The sequence below is a fragment of the Syngnathus floridae genome, chromosome 17 (assembly GCF_059516105.1).
Source record: "Syngnathus floridae isolate MCC-2025c chromosome 17, RoL_Sflo_1.0, whole genome shotgun sequence".
Taxonomy (NCBI): Eukaryota; Metazoa; Chordata; class Actinopteri; order Syngnathiformes; family Syngnathidae; genus Syngnathus; species Syngnathus floridae.
In genome coordinates this window covers 12,308,419-12,325,778 of record NC_142429.1, presented here as the reverse complement: position 1 = coordinate 12,325,778, position 17,360 = coordinate 12,308,419, and the positions used below count along the sequence as shown (strand labels likewise).

The window sequence follows — 17,360 nt, the reverse complement described above, 5'->3', positions numbered from 1 at the left end:
CGATTCTATACCATCAAACGTGGAGTTAAGCACATGCACATTTGTTTAGCGCTCGCTCGCTCGCTGACTTTTTTAATGAGCATTCCCTTCTGCCACCACTGATTTTCAATTCAGACCCGGCCGGCTTGGTCTCCAACTGTCCGCAAGGGGACTTTGGAGGAGCACCGCTGGAGGGGTACTTGGGGGGTGTTCCTCTGTGAGCCACAAAACATAGTTGCTTTCCTTCAACTTGAATCCCAAATTGTTTAAACGCACTAAATGATTTGGGATGTGCAAAACTTTGGATAACCCCGTTTTGGACACTCGACCACAGTCGGACTGCATGGCCTCTTATGTTGTCTCTGAGAATAAAAGTGAGTGACTGTGTTGAGATTTAAAAATAATAAAAGCACTTGAATATTTTTGGGGTACTGCTATGTGACGAATGTGTCTTGGTAGTAGTTTGACTGTCTGGCTACGTGGATGAAGGCTTAATTCGGAGCTGCACTGCAATTGGCCCGTCAGAAGATCAATTACACAAATTGCACTGTATACTTGTTGATTCTTGTTGGCTTCAACCATCCATGAGAAGGACTACATTGCTTTATCAATAAGTAAATAAATGAACACAAGCGCATAGTTTCACTTCTTGGCTTCTTCATATTTTCAGGCAGACAATGTATTACACTCACGTTGACAAATCTCCACTCTGGCAGGGATCAAACATCAAAAAGGGACCAGGATGTGGGCTTTTTTTTTTTTTTTTTTTATCGTTCCGTCGGCCGATCCGAGCCTTTGGAACGCCTACAAAGACCCGTTGCCTGACAAAATCGATAATCCAATATGTTCCGTCAGCGGTAACAGATGATCAGAGGAGATAGGCGGCGGCGCCGCCTCCATCAGGAAGGCCATAGCGCCGTCCCTCCCAACCTCCCTCCCATCTGCCGGGACTGCCAATAAGAAACCGGGAGACGGATGGAGGCAATAAGCGACAAAGGCTTTCGATCTAAAAAGAGACATCTTTCGGACATTTAGCTCAGCACGTGAGGCCAACGTACAAAAAGTGACCATTTGGAGTCACAACAATTCAGATGACCATTTTGAAGCCAGCCAATGAAAACTAAGGGTCCTGAAATCGTGGTGGGGGGCAGTGTCCCCCGGGCATTCAGCTCATGATTTAAAGGCCAGCCATTTCCATTCTTGTCGTCTTTTCCAGGCAGTGTGAAAAAGGCTTGTGCATAGTTGAGCTTGTTTTGTGTACTTTTATTTACTGCAAGCAGCTTGAGCGTGGCTGGCCGGCAGCGATCACTCGCTCGCTCGCTCGCCCGCCCGCCCGCCGGTGCTGGTGGTCTAATTATGCGCCCTCTCTGGCCGAGCAGCTAATTGACTTGAAAATGGATTGGAGGGAAAAAAAGTGAGTCGGACAACGGCGTTGGCTCTGATGAGGCCGCATGTTTCCAATTAGGCCTGCCTACCTGCCTACCTACCTACCGGCGGCGGCGGCGGCGCTCGTCTCAAGTCTGGGCGAGAGAGGCGTGTGGGAGAATTAGGCCGACCGGAGGGCTTTTTGTCCTCGCCGTGACATCATTACGAGCGCGTTGGCTCACATTAATGCCGCTTTGTGTCGGCGCCCTTTCCGTGATGAACAACACGCTTTGACTGGCCCTAATGAAAAGCTCTAATAACATGCAAATGAGCCCATGAGCAGGAACAACGACAACAAACTTTCCACTGTGATGTTGTAATTGGGTTGCTTTCACTTCATTCTGATTTTGTTGCTGTTGTGGTGCGAAAGCTGATTTCTGTCTGACTTTCCATCACCTTACAAGTTGTTTTGTAATTTAGAATAAGACTTATTTTTGCATTTTTTTTCCTCAAGAAAATCTGACATTGTAACTCTTCATTAGAATCAAAGACAAATCTTGCAATGATTTGAAAACAATTTTTAGCTGCAGTCATTTGTGGTAATATTAGTAAAAAAGAAAAGAAAAAAAAAAATACTACTATGGCAACTCTTTCGTCTATCAATAAGAAGATTCCAAAATGCAAACTCTGAGTCAACTTTCCCCGGGTTCGCCCACGTCGCACGACAAACAATTACGCTGGCGCGGAACAACAAAACATCTCGTAATGAGACGAGCGGGCGATCATAACGGAAATATTGCCGGCGAATTTGTTTTCCATCTGCATATTAGCGGCGGGGCGGCATTTAGCCCGCTGGGCCTCATCTCGCCTCCGAGCGGACGTCGGCGTCCATCCGTCGGCTGTCATTAGACCTAATAGACGCGGCGGTGACGGCGCGCTCCGGCTCGCCTCAGTTATGGGATGCATTAAGGCCGCAATGAGCCCGCATCTTCTCCACCGCGTCTTCAAAGCCGGCCGGCCGGCCGGCCGGCGCACGCGCAAGACTTGTTTTGCACGCAATCTATATTTAAATGTCTGTGATTGTGTGGCCTGCCTCTGCAATAAGGTGTAATGAAGCAGACGCCCGCCCGGCGACGGAAGGAAAATGAGAGCGTGTACGCTACATTAGCGAGCGCTAAATTGCAAACACGGGATGAAAATTAAGGACTCTGATTGTTTTGCTCATGTCCTCCATTAATCATAATCATTGCTTGGATGTACTAGTAATAGAGGACATGTGACAGATGAGCAGATGCTGAATAAAGAGGAACTATGGCGTGTGGAAATTCAAGGCGCTTTTTGCCAGATTTATTTGCCATTTATTTTCCAAAGAGCTTTTCAATGCCTTTCTGCTGTACTTACCGTTTTTGCATTTACAAGGACTGACCAGTGGATGGCAGTGTTTAGAATGAAGCGCCAACACATAGACACAGACAAACGCTTTTTGAGTGACTGATGCACAAAAATTACTCAACATGGCTCAACGGGGATGGAAGAAAAACGGATTTTGTGTCGTGACTGATGGGAAACGTAGACACCAGGACTACGGAAGAAACAGCTTGCCATTGTAGACACTGAGATCAAGACTCCATGTCGTGCCACCTGGTTCCAGGTCTTTGGCCCAACGGGCTGGATTTACTCTCAAGAGCGCCACAACGCTCTGCTGCCCCCTAGCGAAGGTTGCCGCACCGGCGTGCCAAAGAAGACGCTCGTCTTCATCTGCGTTTTTAATTGAGGCGACGAAGGGTTCCGTCTCAGGGGACGGTGTGCTAACCCCAAAGCGCCGGAGTCCACAGCTACGTGACCTCCACGTCAGAGCTTTGCCCATCAATGCGGGATCATTAGGGATCCTTTAAGGAGCCGGACACCCACTCCAGTTTTCTCCACTGGACCTCCTATTAACCTCCCGCTCATTTAGCCGTAACGATCCAACAGGCACTCGTTAAAAGTAGCTTCCAAACAAAAAAAAGGCACTTATGTTTGAAAACGCTGGCGCCGGTAAATGTTCCCTCCACACCTCATTGACGGCCTTCTCCGTTATATTTTCCGAGCCTGAATAAATTCCATCGCCGCTGCTACTTATTCGTTAAGCGCGCCGCTGAATTACGAGCTCCCAAGGGCGCCCTTACGCTTTTGTTCTCGGCGACAGTCAGCTTGTGGCGGCCACGTCTTTAAAAAGAAGTCTTTTGGAGTGTGAAGACGTGCTCTCTATTCAGGCACACACAGAAAAAGCCTGGCAGTGTCCTCCGATCAACCCCAAAGACAACGTTTCTCACCTCTAATGTCCATCAAGTCGGACAAGGGCGGAATTCTTCAAGCCAGACGTCCGTCCAAACGTACATCAAAGAAGTTGTTTGCGGCGCAATTGGATTCGAGCATCTGGAAGAAAACAGCTCTTTCAAATTCTGATACAGAAAATTGACATCAAGACTAAATCTTCTATTTGAATTGTTGTGTTTGGTTAGCGCACGGCCGCCGTCAAATTGCGGCTTATCAGCTGTCGGCGGGAGAGGGAGCACACGGAGATGGGGTGGGGGGAGGTCTCTCCCCGCGGCGGCGCCCCGGGTCCAAAACAGGTTTGAAGTTTAATGATGCCAGCTGCCAACTCTGCCAGGCTGCGAGTGCTAACGAGCTGGCACCGGCGGCGGCGGACTGGGCCGCGGCGCCCGCACCTGGAAATATAGCACGCTTTTTTCCAGAGGGCGGGGCTGAGAGGGTATTGGCGACGGAGGGAGGGAGGGCGAGCGGGCGGTTGTTGGAGACGTCGCCACCAAGAGGCCCGCGTCTTCTCTTTGAAGAGTGCCAAATTTCCATATTTCATTACACGCCGCTGACTGACAAGGCCCAGCCAGATGTTCTATTTTCAGCTATTTAAATTCTGACCTGTTTACCAGCGGTGGGGGGAGGAAAAAAAAAAAAAGATTGACTGCTTCCTTCGCCCCCCACCCCGCCCCGTTATCACGTTATCATGTGAAGCCGACTCAAACTCGGTACCAATTGACAATATTCATCTTTTTGAGCCTGCTGGAAATGGCGTTTAAAAGCAAAATGGAAGACTATCAATGTTTTGAAGAAGGCTTATTCTGCTTGGCAGATTTGACACCGGTTTGAGGGCGGGCGGCATTTTACACGGCACAAAAGTGCTAAACAGCTAATAAACGAACGCAAGAACTCATTTTGTGCATGTTTTCACAAAAGTATGTCATTCAAATCCCCAAAGTGTGGTTTGCTCACCTTTGTGAAAATGGAGTCCACTTAGGGAAGTAAAGTCGGTGGTGGAAGTCCATCACAACGACGCCGGCCGGCCAGGTGTCCAATTAAGCCACCATACGCGTCTGTAATGCGAGGAAGCCTTGGATGGATCGAAGTTTTGGGAGGACACCAATGTACTCAATCCTCATGTACTTTCAACGAACTTTTAATGTTGTGTGAGAAAAATACTCACCGTTTTTTAAGTGCGTGTACTTTCGAACTCGGTGTCGTCGAGGCAATGACACGGACTTCTTCGCTATTACAGCAGCGGTGTTGCAAGAGTTCGTGCGCGATGTCTGCCGTCTCGTGGCCAGAACTAGTATGACATCTTTAAATGGTTCAGTAACGCTACTAAACGTTTGAGGGGCCTCTCCGAGTGGCGTGCGTGGTTTGTGTGACAAATAAACAAAATATAGCAAGAGATAAAAGTCGATTAATTAGCCAAGGAACTAAGGTGTAAATGCTACAAAACATACATTTAGATCGGATCCCAATTTTGTTCCATAATCACCAAGACAGACACTGTACTTTTGGTGTTCTTCACCTGCCTTTTTTCCCATTGAAGATGTTCCCTCTGCCACATAAAACACACAACAGCTAGCATCTGCGCTTTTGCCTGAGGACACAATTCATGCGGCACTGATAGTTTCAGGATCAAACCCGCGGCCTCGACACGTCTCGTCCCCGCACGCTACATAAAACAGCACCGCGTCGCTCGGCTTCAGCGTCCCTGAGATGTCAGGGATTCATCCCGGTGCTATTTCTCTCTAAACAGTTGCTAAACGCCGCCGCCGCCGCCGCCGCCATCCCTCATGAGGAAAATTTGACAACAGCCGTGACCTTTCGCAACGTGCCGCGCAATATGGCACTTTGTCGTCACGCCTGACAAAGAACGAGGATCAATAAGACTTTGTTGAGATAAAAGTTCTTTGACAAAGTCTCTTGGTCCACTCGCATTTGTTTGGGTTTGAATATTTCTTTGTTGTCCCTGTAGCAGGCACCGACTAACGACCAACATCAGCAGCAGCAACAACAATGTCTCTCAAACAAATGACAAAGCATGGTCAGACTTTCCGCCAGTTCCTCTGCAACCTTGGCTTTGCATTGTAAACCTTTGGTGACCTCAATCCAAAAAACAGGTGAGTTGTAACGTTTCACTTTCCACCAGTGTTATTGCAAAGAAGATTTTTTGCCCTTGGTTCCTCTTTAATGTATTGAACCGTCAATGTTTCGAGTACTATTGTTTCCTGTATGGACAAAAGTAATGAGTTGTATAGCGCCCGCTATTGGTGCAAGGCAGTACAGCTCTAAGTGCACCTTGCCTTCTTTCAAGGCACTTGACAATTGGCAACCTGCTGCTGACCTGTGTGGGAAAGCATGAGCTGAGTTGAGTGGTTACCATAGCAACGCAATTCCCTCAAAGGGTTTTGGTGATATAGAACAGAAACAAATGACAAGCAATTTAATTAAGAGGCAATTTATTTGCACAGTACAAAAACCATTTGTTTTGCATCAAATTTTAGGACTCATTAACAAAATGATTTATTTGTGAAGACCTGCACCAGAAACATGCAGCATGCTAGTATTTTCCACCAATCACTGCCCCCCCCCCCCCCCCCCCCAAAAAAAACCTGTTTTCATATTTTGGTGTGACCCGTTATGTCTAGAACACAGCAAATTCAGCTTCAAGTTTTTTGGACGACCATTAAAACGCACTTGTCTTAGATAAAGAAGGCTTCTGCATTGTGCACAGTTCCCATAAGCACGTGAAGGTGCCGGTGGATTTAACAGAGTGCTTCTGTTCAAACACAAAAGGTCTTCTTGACATTTTACACGGACGGCCACGTTGGCTGCTCACGTTTCTCGGCTTTCTCGCATCCTGCGACGCCGCGACGTGTTGACATTTACAAACTTATCAGACTGAAGAAGAAACACTACAGTACTAGTATTCTTTCCTTTGCTTAATTGTTAGAAAAAGAAATATTCAAGGCATCACTTGCTTGGTAAGACTTTTTCTAGAAGGCACTCCCTTTGGATTTATGACCTGATTCGACTGATAAGATTCTGGATGGCGGCCAGAAGAAGGTGAAATGAGGCGAGAGGATGATGCAAGCCAGCAAATAAAAAGCAAACATGCTGCACAAGGACAAAGAAAGATAATTCCAATAAAAAGAAACAGACTCTTTTCTCTTGTCAGGAGGAGAAAAGACTCCTTTCACTTTATTGACGCACTCAAAAGTGAAGACGAGCACGGTTTCAAATAAAAGGAGATGCGATGATGAAACTTAAATATGACTCGTGACGCGCGTCCAACAGTGCACTTGTGCGTTTGGTCCAGCGGGCGAGAGACGCTTTAGAAGTCGGGACCTTGCTTCTTCAGTTTGCTGTAGTCCATGTTGACTGTGTAGAACTGGAAATCACAGCAGAGACCAAAAGTGGCTCAAACGCTTTCAACTCTCCCATGTGTTACTATTTCAAATGGAGCTGTCTACAGTTCCAATGTGGTCGGTCCTATTGGCAGCAGTAATGTTCACTAAGAAGCACTTCAGCAAGGAAGTTGAAAATGATCATGTAATAATTGGCATTTAATTCTTAACCAACCTGACATTAAGTTGCAAACTTCCCGTTGATTTTTGAGTTGTAAAATTAGCCATCTGTTTAAACCAACCTTGTACTGATCAGTCGGAGACATTTTGTTCCATGGCTCGGGGTTGTTCTTCCGATCCCAGCTGCAGAAATCAAATTAAAAATGATTTGGTTTGAAAATTCAAGTCCAATACAGTTAATGCATGACAAAAACTGTTAGGAACGATCAAAGTTACTAAGTGTACAATCCCAATTTTTCAATCCCATTTACTAGGTGCTTCACAATAAAAATAAAAGTCAGAGAACAAAATAAAAATACAGCTCAGTTTACATTACCATTGAGAAAACTGTGTAAAATGAAAAAAAAATCAGAAAAACAATTTATAAACCGTCAACAATACAGACTGTTTGACGTGACAATTAACGGAGCGATATTGCCACCTAGTGGTGGTTTCGAGGCATTGCTGAAATGTATAAGCGTGCACTGTTATAAAATGCATTTGGCAAATGAATTTGCGTATTCATTTTTTATAGGATTCATTTCCTCTAAATTTGGTGAGCATGTTTACCAGACATCTGGGTTCCTCAGGCCCAGGCGAGCCAGGTACGCCAAGGACATGGCTGTGCCTCCACCGATGAAGATGAAGAGTGGAATCAGCTGCAAGGAGCAAGCCCAAAAATAAGGATGAAGAAGAAAAATGGCTATTTTCAGGTTTGACCACTGACAAGCACAAACGAACACTGGACATGATCACTGACTAAACTTGATATACATTTATAGTCAGATCCTTTTTTTTTTTTTAAATCATAACGTGTTTGAAAATATGTATTAAGATTAAAGTCAAAGTCAGCTTTAATCATGTATATGAAAGAGATATTTTCTAGTAGTTAAATAATGACTACTTTTCAAGAGCTGTGCAATGGGTGCAAGCAGCGGCGACTGCGGCTGCTATTTACAACTTAGCACCTACTTGGCTGTCTTATCAGGCAGGGTGTGTGCCCTGTGCCCGCCTGCCCTGTGCCCTGTGCCCGCCGTCTGACCCCATTTCACTCCAAAGCATCCCCACATGCACGTTTAAGCACTTCAAATGCGTCATGGTACATGTTGCGGGATAAGACGATAAGATTGTGATGATTTGTTTACGACGCAAAGTTCAGCGCGTGTCAAAGCTAGCGTTGCTAAGCTAACCAAGGAAATCCACAGAATTCCGAAGCAAACATTGCGACATGGCAAGCTTTTTCTCGGTTAAACTCGCTTTACTCACAGCCGGGTGGCTAATCAGTTGCTTGCGGACCGTAGCCAACATCCTGATGAGTAGTAGGGTGTAGCTTCTCCCAATTTGTACACAAATAAAAGGATTAAATGAAGTCTGGCCAAAAACGGAGTTGTTTAATCCGCCAGTTTGAGCCGAAGAAAGACAGGCCAGGCAGGCAGCGCTGAAATAGGAGGTCTAGGTGATTGCCTGACAAAAAGTTGCAAAAACGCTAAAGTGATCACTATCATTCGACGATGTTTTATACAGTAGGGAGGAAACAGTTTACGTCCTGAAAGATTGAATTAGGGTAGTTTTCTTAATTCATGGTTGGGATCATATTTGGAGCTGTCAGAGGTACATTGGCCGTAAGGTTGCCATTGTTGATGTTTCCTTCAAATTTGTCCTTTCGGGTATTTTCCATATTAAGACGTCACAGCCACGCGTAATGTATATGAATGTATCGAAATTGCGTTTTAATGACGTTTCGCGTCGTGTCTTTATATCAGCAGAGGATGATTATCGCCAAGATCGAACGCTTGATGAGCGTGGTCCCCAGTGACTGTACCAGTAAGTGGCAGCAGGGGTCGCTGTCGCCAAACAGTGCTTCGATGGCAGCGTGTTCAGTGTTCCTGTCATGTCAAGTTCAAGGAATTTGAATACGATGAAAGGTGACTATTTCCCTTTTAATGAAAGTATTCGATCATTTGTAGAAAAAAAAAACATTCAACCAAGACTCCTATGCTTTATAAATGACAATTTACATGGGTAATTATTGGCCTAGAACATGATATTGAAACATGATGCCATTTTTTGGTCAATTCGTCACTTGGAGAGGCGGAAGTGTTTTGTCCTTGATGAATGTGTTAAAACTGAGGAGTTTGTATTCATTAAAAATGAGGTAACAGAAGTTGCAGCCTGTATAAGAAGGTTCCGACTCGTGATGGGTGTCTTAGCGTGTCGTCTTCTTGGGTCCTTTGCCAAATTTAGCGTCCAATCCAAGACCTGAAATGTCCGCAACAGAGATGTGAAGGAGCTGTCAAAAAGAAACAAGTGACCCAACTAACCCAGGTTTTGAGATACTAGCCGCGTTTCTATTCATTTCAGACAATGTGAGACGAGCAGGACTCGCGTAACAAGCATGGTCACGGAGCAAATCAAACATGCGGGTCAAGGCATCTATGTACACCCAACTAAATAGCCAATTTCTCTCACCAAGGAACACCAGGATGGTGCCGACCCACTGCATGTCGCTCATTTGATTCCCAAAAAGAAGGACGGAGCCCAGGATGGTGAAAAACTTCCTGGTGGTGGTGACGATGGAGCACGTCAAAGGTCCAAAGTAAACCACCGTCATGAAGATGAACGTCTGGCATCAAACAATGTCATTCATTATTTTTGGACTATGCCATGCCAGCTTTGAATCAACTTTGAACGTTGGCTCACCTGGCCCAACGCGCTGGTCAATCCAAACAGGAGGATGTTGTACAAGATGCTCGGGTAACGTTCAGTAAAGCTCAGGAAGTCCCACACCTCACCGGTCCACAGCACAACTGCGCACACGTACAGTAAGTAAGTAAGTGTTTTTTTTTGTTTTTTTATATTAATAAAAATATATTATCGAGAACCTCAAATATAGCTAGCTAGCTTGTAGACGCTGTGCGACTGATGTGCTTGAAGCAGAAGTGCCCTGCCTATGGCACCACCAAGTGGTGTGTAGAAATATTTCAGACTGCTGAAGACAATCTCGGCTATCAATTGCCATTTGTAAAATTGCTAAAGTGACTTACCCAGTCCTAAGAGCACCGTGGACCACAGATTGATGTTGAGCATCATGCGGTTGGCGCTGGTTTGGAAGCGGGTCCTCATGTGGTCCTGAGCCACACCTGTCAGGCCATCCAGCGTGAGAGAAACTAGCTGCAGAAATAGGACCATTTCACTGTGTTTGTGGCCATGAACACAAAATGGAATCCATTTTCATGGTCAGCAGAAATCTTCACATCAGAATGGTGTCAAAATTGCCAGCATAGAGTTCAAGGTGCAACTTTTTTTTTTTTTTGAACTTTCGACCTACTCACCAAGAGGATCTCTCCGAAGCCAAAGATGTGGTCTTCCGCCACAGCTGAGCTCTTGTTGGGCTTGTATAGAAAGAGCGCTACCCCGCTCACGATCAGAAGCACACACAAGTACTTGGCCATCGGGTAGCGCTTCCTCAGGATGGTCACCCCCAAGATCATCACTGCACATGTTGGAACAACTTTGTGAGCAGGAAAAGCTCCAGGCAGACGTGGCATAATAGCGCAACTCCAAACACGCTAGGTGAGATCATTCCAATTCCATCCATTTCAATTTGTCACTCTGGAATCATGTCAGCTCACCTGGGATTGGCTTGCAAGATTTTCCCAGCACCTAAAAACAGGATATTGTTTTCGGAACTATAAACACTTCATCGAGTACATTTGAGGGATCTCTGGCTGACCTGTGTGGGGTAGTTGACATATTGTAAGGCAGAGTTACTGGACACCATGGCTCCCACATAGGAGAGGGAACAAAGGCCGTACAGCCAGCTCCTGGTGAAGTCTGGCTTGGGACCCTCGAAAAACTGAATCACTGGGGAAAGAGGAAAAATAAACACAGGAGAGAGAGCGAGAGAGAGAGAGAGAGAGAGAGAGAGAGAGAGAGAAACACAGAGGACGTGAAGTAAACGCATTGACATCCAAAGCAAGAATGTGGCATTTCAAGTGATCTTTAAGACCATTTCAAATGACATGTAACGTCACATACACTTCTCAAAGCCGTAGAAAACAAAGTTTGGACAATGTCAATACGTTTTACATGTTCACCACGTTTCACTTCAAGCATTTCTTATACACGTGAATAAAAGATTTGCGATGATGACGTTTGGATGAGTTCTATTTCCGATATTTCCCGTTGGGGTAAATAACCTGTGAAATTTGAACCAGCATCTCGCGGTCAGAATACTTACATATCCTGGCAAACAGAGCGTTAATGATGCACTGGATGAACACCAACGTCCTGGCAAATCGAAACTTCTCCTTTTGGTCGCCGTGGCCATAATCACCTCTTGTACTGTAGTGAAAAATGTAATACAAAAGTTATATATTTCATCTGGTGGTGAGGCTGCGATGCGTTCGAGTTCAACCAAGTTATTGCTCGATAAATACTGTGTGCATGACACCGTCGTCATGTAGTAACCAGATATGATTGCCGCACTTGGGCAACAGCGTTCCACCAGTGTCGTGGCCCACTTCCCCCTGACATTGTAATAATCACCGTATTAACAAATGGAAGTATTTGAAAAGTTACAAAACTACATCAAACTTAACCTTTGTAACTTTGTTACTTCCTATTGGAGGTAAGCATTTTAATAAGTTGTAATACTTGGAAACAGAGCTCAATTGAATTGTCCATTGATCGAATCAAATCATTCATTTGTTGAATTTCTGAAGGTTATCAATCCCGTGAGGGAACATGAAGACGAATAGTAGCTCGAACGTCAACTATCCTCATGCAAACAGCTGTCATGTAAACGCCACTCATAAATATCCTGCTTGCTTACTTACATGGTTTCTTGCAAAATTCCATAATAGAAATAACACACGAAGACGCCCAGAAAACATACGATGAAGCGCAAGCGCATGTTGTCCCACAGCGCTGGGCCCCTGGATGCTCCTTTGCCCGAAGCCATGCCGTCCGCCACCAGTCCGGGTATGGCTATGGAAACCGACACCGCCAGGCTCCCGGGCCCCGCAACAGCGACGTCCCGCTCCACTATAGCCGCGGTCACGAGCCGCAGTGGCTATTCAGCTTTTAGATTTTCACTTGTGCACCGCAAGTGTCATTATTGATTCTTATTCTTATTGTTATTAGGATGTCTATTCCGCTACAGAGGAATGTTGTTGTGATGAGGTCATTACAGGTTTCATTAAACTGCGTCCGGAAATGTGCCGTTGTGAAAGGACCTTAAAACGGTGTCCATAAATTTGCCTGAATTTTAGTTTTTCATCTTCAACTCGTAGACAAGATTTATCTTAACGCACCTCGACGAAACCAACCAAAACAACGTTTTTACTGGTGTTAGTTATGTTTTAGGCCTGACCACACAGTTTTATCACGATGATGCAAAAGACAGCTGTTCCATTAAAAAAAAAGGTCCTTTTCTTAAAAACGTCGCATGCCTTTTGACGTCACAGTATGTGGATTGAGTGGATTGGTCCACACACTACCGATAGATTTCTCATTGGCCAATCATGGCGCTTCTTTGGTAGAGATGGGCGGGACTAGGATATTTAAAAACCGCAAATCCACGTGTCGTACGAGCATAGATCGGATGAATATGAAATTGGAATTTAAGAATACACTCCATTTAAATTTGACAGCTATTCAAATGAGGATTTTTTTCCTGACCACTCATATTCGATACACATCTCATATTCATGAATTCTGCCGGGGTATGTAAATTTATGAACACAACTAAATATCATCACGATTGATTTAAGAAAGCTACAAAATATATTTCTTCGTAAAGAATTGGTAAAAAGGAAGCCAGTCAAAAACAATGGGCTACAGTAACAAAGCCAAAACATTTTGGTATTCATCCCCAAGTCTGCAATTGAGGTTCCAGTGACGAGGCAGTCAACCCCCCCAAGTCAACTCAGAGAAGTCTAGTCCAGCGTCACCCCCTCACTGCATGCCCAGCTGCCTAGTGGGAGATGCCTGGCCCGGGCAGCCGGTGACGGGCGAGACGGACAGGCCGCGGAAGAGCAGGTCCATGGAAGGCAGGAGGGGCTTGAGGAGGCTGACGGGGCAGAAAGCAGAGCCTCCGTGCGGGGTGAAGTTCACCTTATTGAGGTCGGGACAAGACGGCTGCAGGTGGCCAGGCTCGTCCGGACAGGTGGACCTGCGGGGAAAGATAGTCATGTCAAAGCTCACAATTTGTCCACGGTTCGTAGAAACTACGACATTGTATCATGCACAAAAGAGGGAACTCACATTGGGTCCTGACACACTAGAAGCGGCTCGCAGCCTTCCGGCGCCTGCCGCTGGAAGGAAAAGCTTTGGTCGGGGCACGGCAACCGCGGCAGCCGCGAGGAGGGGGACGAGCACGCCGGCAACGCGGGAGGATCGAAAAGCGTGGAAGGAGACGGACAAAAGACCTCACGAGTGGGAGACCCTGTTACACAGACAGACACGAATGATACTTATGAAAGGTCTTTGGAGAAGCCCGTGAACGCGAGCGCCGGACCTGGTGACTTGGATGGGGAGAAGAGCGAAGGGTTCAAAGAGCAGGGTGAGCTTGACGGCGACAGCAAGAAAGAATCTAAAGCACACGGCGACTGCGAAGGAGACAACAGGGAAAGATCCAACGGGCCCGGGGACGACTCGCTCTGGGAGCCGCTGCTGCACCTCTGGACCGGAGCGGGAGCCCTGTGCCCGTCCGGGATGTCCAACAGCTGCAGCGCAAAGCGACACGTTTTTTCTATGTTTCCCGCAACTCCCCCCCCCCTCCCCATTTTCATCTCAACTGCTCCCAATCAGGACCTCATGCTGGTCGTCCCGCTTCTCCGACACAAACGCCTCCTCCAGCTCCAAGTTGAGGCCCTCGTCGCTTCGCCGCAGACGCGAGGCCAGTCCGCTCAGCGGCGCCTGAGGTGACGTCAGGAACAGTAAGAACACCACCACTTTTGCTGGCTGTCGAAAGAATCGAGTGATGGCTTTAGCAGTTCGTTGTACCTGGGTGACGCCCGCAGTCAGCGGACGGTGCGACGCTTCGTACCCTGGCGCAGAAGGAGCGGCGTGGCGGGATCGCTTCTGCAGCTGCTGCCTCAGCTTGGCCACCTGCAAGAAGAAGAGCATGACGATGACCATGATGATCACGATGATGAAATGATGAAGGTTCTTGCCTCCTTAAGGTGCTCAGCACTGCCCCACGATGCTGATCGCTTGTGACCGCCCAAACTTCTCCTGGCCCGCGTCTCCTCTGCCCAACAAAATGGCGTCTGCAATGACAAAAGACAAGACAGCCAACTTTGATTTCCCACCGCTGTACGTGGACTGTACCATCCTAACACGACTGACCAATAAACTAACCGATTGGCCGATCGATCAACCGATAACCCACGAACTGATTTGCTAAGTAACTGGCTGACCGACCGACTGATTGATTGCGTAGCTGACGAATTGAAATTTCTCTATATGCTTTCTCCAAACTAATCCTTTGCCTCCGCCAACAGCCTCACAAAGGCTTTTTGCTTCCAACAAGGATGACAAACCAAACAGGTGTGTGTGTGTGTGCGTGCGTGTGTGTGTGTGTGTGGTCCACCTGCCAGGGTGCACCTCAACACAACCACTTCCTCTCACGGTACAGTCGAGACAACATCTATGAATAGAATCTTCCAAACATTGCCATTCACACACACACACACACAGTACTGTTTTCTTCACATGGACTCTGGATTTTCTAGCAGATGCTCTGCTGTCCATCGCCGACCTCCAAAGCCTGACTCTTCTAGTTCGGACCACCCTGTGGGATCTTGGCGGATGATCTCGTTCAAGTCAGCTTAGTCTCCGTCAGTCACATCCCACAAAAGAGAAAAGCTCTGTCCGTCTGTCTGTCTGTGGCGGTCGTCGGTGTGGCGTTCAGCGGCTAAATAAGTCCGAGTGAGTCACGTCGTGACTTTGGCAGATAAAGTTACAGGCGTCACCTCGACACCTCGCGGCCACTGCAAGCAGGGGGGGATCACGCGGCTATAAAAAGACCACAGCCTCATGTAGTCACTGAGTTAAGTACAACAACTTCTAGTCCAAAGGCAACAGCATGACGGCTACAAAGTGGGCCTGGCAGGAGATCCCTTCCCATTCAACGAATTGTGCTTTGAAATACATGTATTGCAGAAGATGCCTCTCCGAAGATGCACTTTGCATAGAAGCCGAGTCAAGGATGAAATCGGGCCAACAATAAGTTGGATGATGGGATGCCACCAAGCTGGGGGCAGCGGACGCTGACTGGTGTGTGTGTGTGTGTGTGTGTGGAGGGGGGATGGGGTGTGCGTATAATGAGGTCAGGAGGGGTCTGCCTCGCCTCACAATGGAGCGAGGCAGAGGGGGTTCGCTCGCCTTTAAACTGTGCCCCGAAAACTTGGAGGGGCTTGGCAAAGTTTCCCGGGTGGGCTGAGGTGACAAGAGTATGTAAGGGGGCTGTGTGGCTTTGGCAACCGTTTTCATGCATGCTTGAGGTTTAGACACACCCAAAAAAACATTTGTTTTTTTTTGTTTTGTTTCAGTAGAAGTTAAAAAAAAACACCTGAAAGCCAAACATCACACAATTTGAGTGTCACCACAACATAAAACTGGCTCAATGTTCCAAATGAGTCAGAAATCACCCAAAACATTTTTTTTTGAATGTCATCATATTGATTATAATTCCTCAAGGGGCAATTTTACGTCCACTCTGCTGGATGTACAGTATCTTTTTGTTGCACACCCCACAGAGCCACATCACCCATATTCAGGCATGCAAGGAGAGATAGCAGCGTGATAGATAGAATCAGGTGCCCAAGGAGCGCTGCGCTCTTTTTCAACTGGGGCACGTACCTTGCTTAAGGACATCTCCACACGAGCCGGGATGCAAACGAGCATGGATCCGACAACTTTTTTATGGGACTTGAGCCTCCCTCCACAGATAAGCTAGCAGCAAAATGACGCTCACCTGTGTGGCCTTATCGCAGACTCCCGCCGGGCCCTCTTTGGGTTCTTTGGGCCACTGGCCCTGCAGGTACGGCGCCAGGATGGCATCTAAAGAGAGCGTCCGCCGCATGGTGGGCTTGGGCGGGCGGGCCGAGGTCCGCTCAGCTTTTTGGAGGGGGAGCATTGAGACAAAAAAGGCATGAAAAGAGTCTTACGACGGAGTTATTTGCTAAATTGATCCCAGGCGCTGTGTGGGTCCAAACACACACACACACACACACACACACACACACACACAATTGTGAACCTGGGCAACCCAAAAGGAGCCCGACGCATAAAGCACAAAGCATGCAGTTATTCAACATTTGACTCAATTTTGACTGCACAATTGCAGCATAATTTACAATTTGGTCTCATTTCAATTATATATAGATATATTTGTGATATACTTTCTACAATGAATCTTTCAGTGATATCACTAGTATGACGACACTCATCATTTTACCATGACTACTGTAGAGAAAATATTGCTGTTACTAAAACAGAGAGTTACATTTCACCCCACCTAAGCCTAAACATGTTTTGAAATGATTAAGAGCCTTTGCCAGCAGGAGAGCGAGAGAGATATGTACTACGTATTATCTTGTGGACTGATGTTTATTTACCCGTCTTGAGGAGCAGCTGGTAGGGCACCATGGCCCGGAGGGGCAGCAGCGACACGCCGGAGTTGCTGCAGCCGCGAGAAGCTGCACCACTTTGGCCTGACATCTCTCACAGGTCCGGTTAGGTTAGGTTAGGTTGGATTAGAAGGAAGTCACACGCACGTACACACACACGCGCGCGCGCGCGCGGATACGCGCAGGGCAGGCAGGCAGGCAGGCAGGCTCCTTTCTTCACTTCACGCGCACTGATGCTCCCAAAATGCTTGCTTTGCTTGTCAGATGTTTCCTTTTTTCTTCTCGTGGTGGGGAGGATTGTGCTTGCTCTCAGCACAAGTGACAGGAAGAAGTCGCGACATCATGCAAAAGTTTTGGGTCATCTGGCATCTGGTTGGTTGGTTGGTGCAAGTCAAGAGAGCTCCTATTGGTCGTCATCTGCACCCCCGAAAAAGTTTGGAGGTCCAACCCACTTCTTTTTACTTTCACGATTGTGGGGCCTCCTTTGTATGTGGCTGCCAAC

The 17,360-nt window shown here is 46.9% G+C and overlaps 3 protein-coding genes and 2 long non-coding RNA genes across 11 annotated transcripts in view; 1 reads left to right on the top strand and 4 right to left on the bottom strand.

Moving 5' to 3' along the window:
* LOC148384678 (uncharacterized) overlaps positions 1 to 4,935 on the bottom strand; it is a 114,124-nt gene extending 109,189 nt beyond the window's left edge. For 5 of the 6 annotated variants that reach the window (XR_015853281.1, XR_015853282.1, XR_015853277.1 and 2 more), the window contains exons 1-3: positions 4,829 to 4,935; positions 4,618 to 4,735; positions 3,660 to 3,762 (exon numbers count right to left, since the gene is read on the bottom strand). This is a non-coding gene — a long non-coding RNA (uncharacterized LOC148384678). The remainder of the gene's footprint in view (positions 1 to 3,659; positions 3,763 to 4,617; positions 4,736 to 4,828) is intronic. The other variant, XR_015853278.1, reaches the window with a different exon arrangement.
* A 1,883-nt stretch (positions 4,936 to 6,818) lies between these two features.
* On the bottom strand, positions 6,819 to 8,871 carry coxfa4a (cytochrome c oxidase associated subunit FA4 a). Its single transcript, XM_088358030.1, has 4 exons — positions 8,487 to 8,871; positions 7,791 to 7,879; positions 7,304 to 7,364; positions 6,819 to 7,045 (listed from the first exon to the last, which is right to left on the bottom strand). The coding sequence occupies exons 1-4, from the start codon at positions 8,526 to 8,528 to the stop codon at positions 6,989 to 6,991; spliced, it is 249 nt and encodes an 82-aa protein (XP_088214156.1). The 5' UTR covers positions 8,529 to 8,871; the 3' UTR covers positions 6,819 to 6,988.
* LOC148384676 (uncharacterized) lies at positions 8,306 to 11,372 on the top strand. Its single transcript, XR_015853412.1, has 2 exons — positions 8,306 to 9,145; positions 9,694 to 11,372. It is a non-coding gene; the product is annotated as an uncharacterized LOC148384676 (long non-coding RNA).
* On the bottom strand, positions 9,142 to 12,519 carry slc35b1 (solute carrier family 35 member B1). The gene is made up of 9 exons (XM_088358029.1): positions 12,059 to 12,519; positions 11,461 to 11,564; positions 10,954 to 11,084; positions 10,853 to 10,883; positions 10,553 to 10,713; positions 10,265 to 10,391; positions 9,921 to 10,027; positions 9,690 to 9,843; positions 9,142 to 9,479 (listed from the first exon to the last, which is right to left on the bottom strand). The coding sequence occupies exons 1-9, from the start codon at positions 12,181 to 12,183 to the stop codon at positions 9,427 to 9,429; spliced, it is 993 nt and encodes a 330-aa protein (XP_088214155.1). The 5' UTR covers positions 12,184 to 12,519; the 3' UTR covers positions 9,142 to 9,426.
* Positions 12,520 to 12,988: 469 nt separating this feature from the next.
* LOC148384674 (protein FAM117A-like) lies at positions 12,989 to 17,252 on the bottom strand. 2 transcript variants are annotated; one of them, XM_088358028.1, is made up of 8 exons: positions 16,847 to 17,244; positions 16,204 to 16,346; positions 14,399 to 14,494; positions 14,229 to 14,333; positions 14,037 to 14,141; positions 13,741 to 13,948; positions 13,488 to 13,668; positions 12,989 to 13,395 (listed from the first exon to the last, which is right to left on the bottom strand). In XM_088358028.1, exons 1-8 carry the CDS (start codon positions 16,947 to 16,949, stop codon positions 13,179 to 13,181), a joined length of 1,158 nt encoding a protein of 385 aa, XP_088214154.1. In that variant the 5' UTR covers positions 16,950 to 17,244; the 3' UTR covers positions 12,989 to 13,178. The 2 variants fall into 2 exon arrangements, with proteins under 2 accessions (XP_088214154.1, XP_088214153.1); XM_088358027.1 differs by having other exon boundaries at positions 14,037 to 14,333; positions 16,847 to 17,252.
* Positions 17,253 to 17,360: the final 108 nt, after the last annotated feature.

What these genes read in the sequence shown, in the direction of transcription:
- coxfa4a (XM_088358030.1), bottom strand. Translation starts at nt 8,528, where the DNA reads ATGTTGGCTACGGTCCGCAAGCAACTGATTAGCCACCCGGCT. An exon ending in CTGAGGAACCCAGATGTCTG is followed by an intron (nt 7,365 to 7,790) that starts GTAAACATGCTC and finishes TGATTTCTGCAG; the next exon opens with CTGGGATCGGAAGAACAACC. An exon ending in CTCCGACTGATCAGTACAAG is followed by an intron (nt 7,046 to 7,303) that starts GTTGGTTTAAAC and finishes TGTGATTTCCAG; the next exon opens with TTCTACACAGTCAACATGGA.
- slc35b1 (XM_088358029.1), bottom strand. Translation starts at nt 12,183, where the DNA reads ATGGCTTCGGGCAAAGGAGCATCCAGGGGCCCAGCGCTGTGGGACAAC. An exon ending in ATCTTGCAAGCCAATCCCAG is followed by an intron (nt 10,714 to 10,852) that starts GTGAGCTGACAT and finishes CAACATGTGCAG; the next exon opens with TGATGATCTTGGGGGTGACC. An exon ending in GCTTCGGAGAGATCCTCTTG is followed by an intron (nt 10,392 to 10,552) that starts GTGAGTAGGTCG and finishes CTATTTCTGCAG; the next exon opens with CTAGTTTCTCTCACGCTGGA.
- LOC148384674 (XM_088358027.1), bottom strand. Translation starts at nt 16,949, where the DNA reads ATGTCAGGCCAAAGTGGTGCAGCTTCTCGCGGCTGCAGCAACTCCGGC. An exon ending in TCTGCGATAAGGCCACACAG is followed by an intron (nt 14,495 to 16,203) that starts GTGAGCGTCATT and finishes TTGTCATTGCAG; the next exon opens with ACGCCATTTTGTTGGGCAGA. An exon ending in AGCGGGACGACCAGCATGAG is followed by an intron (nt 13,949 to 14,036) that starts GTCCTGATTGGG and finishes TTTGCGCTGCAG; the next exon opens with CTGTTGGACATCCCGGACGG.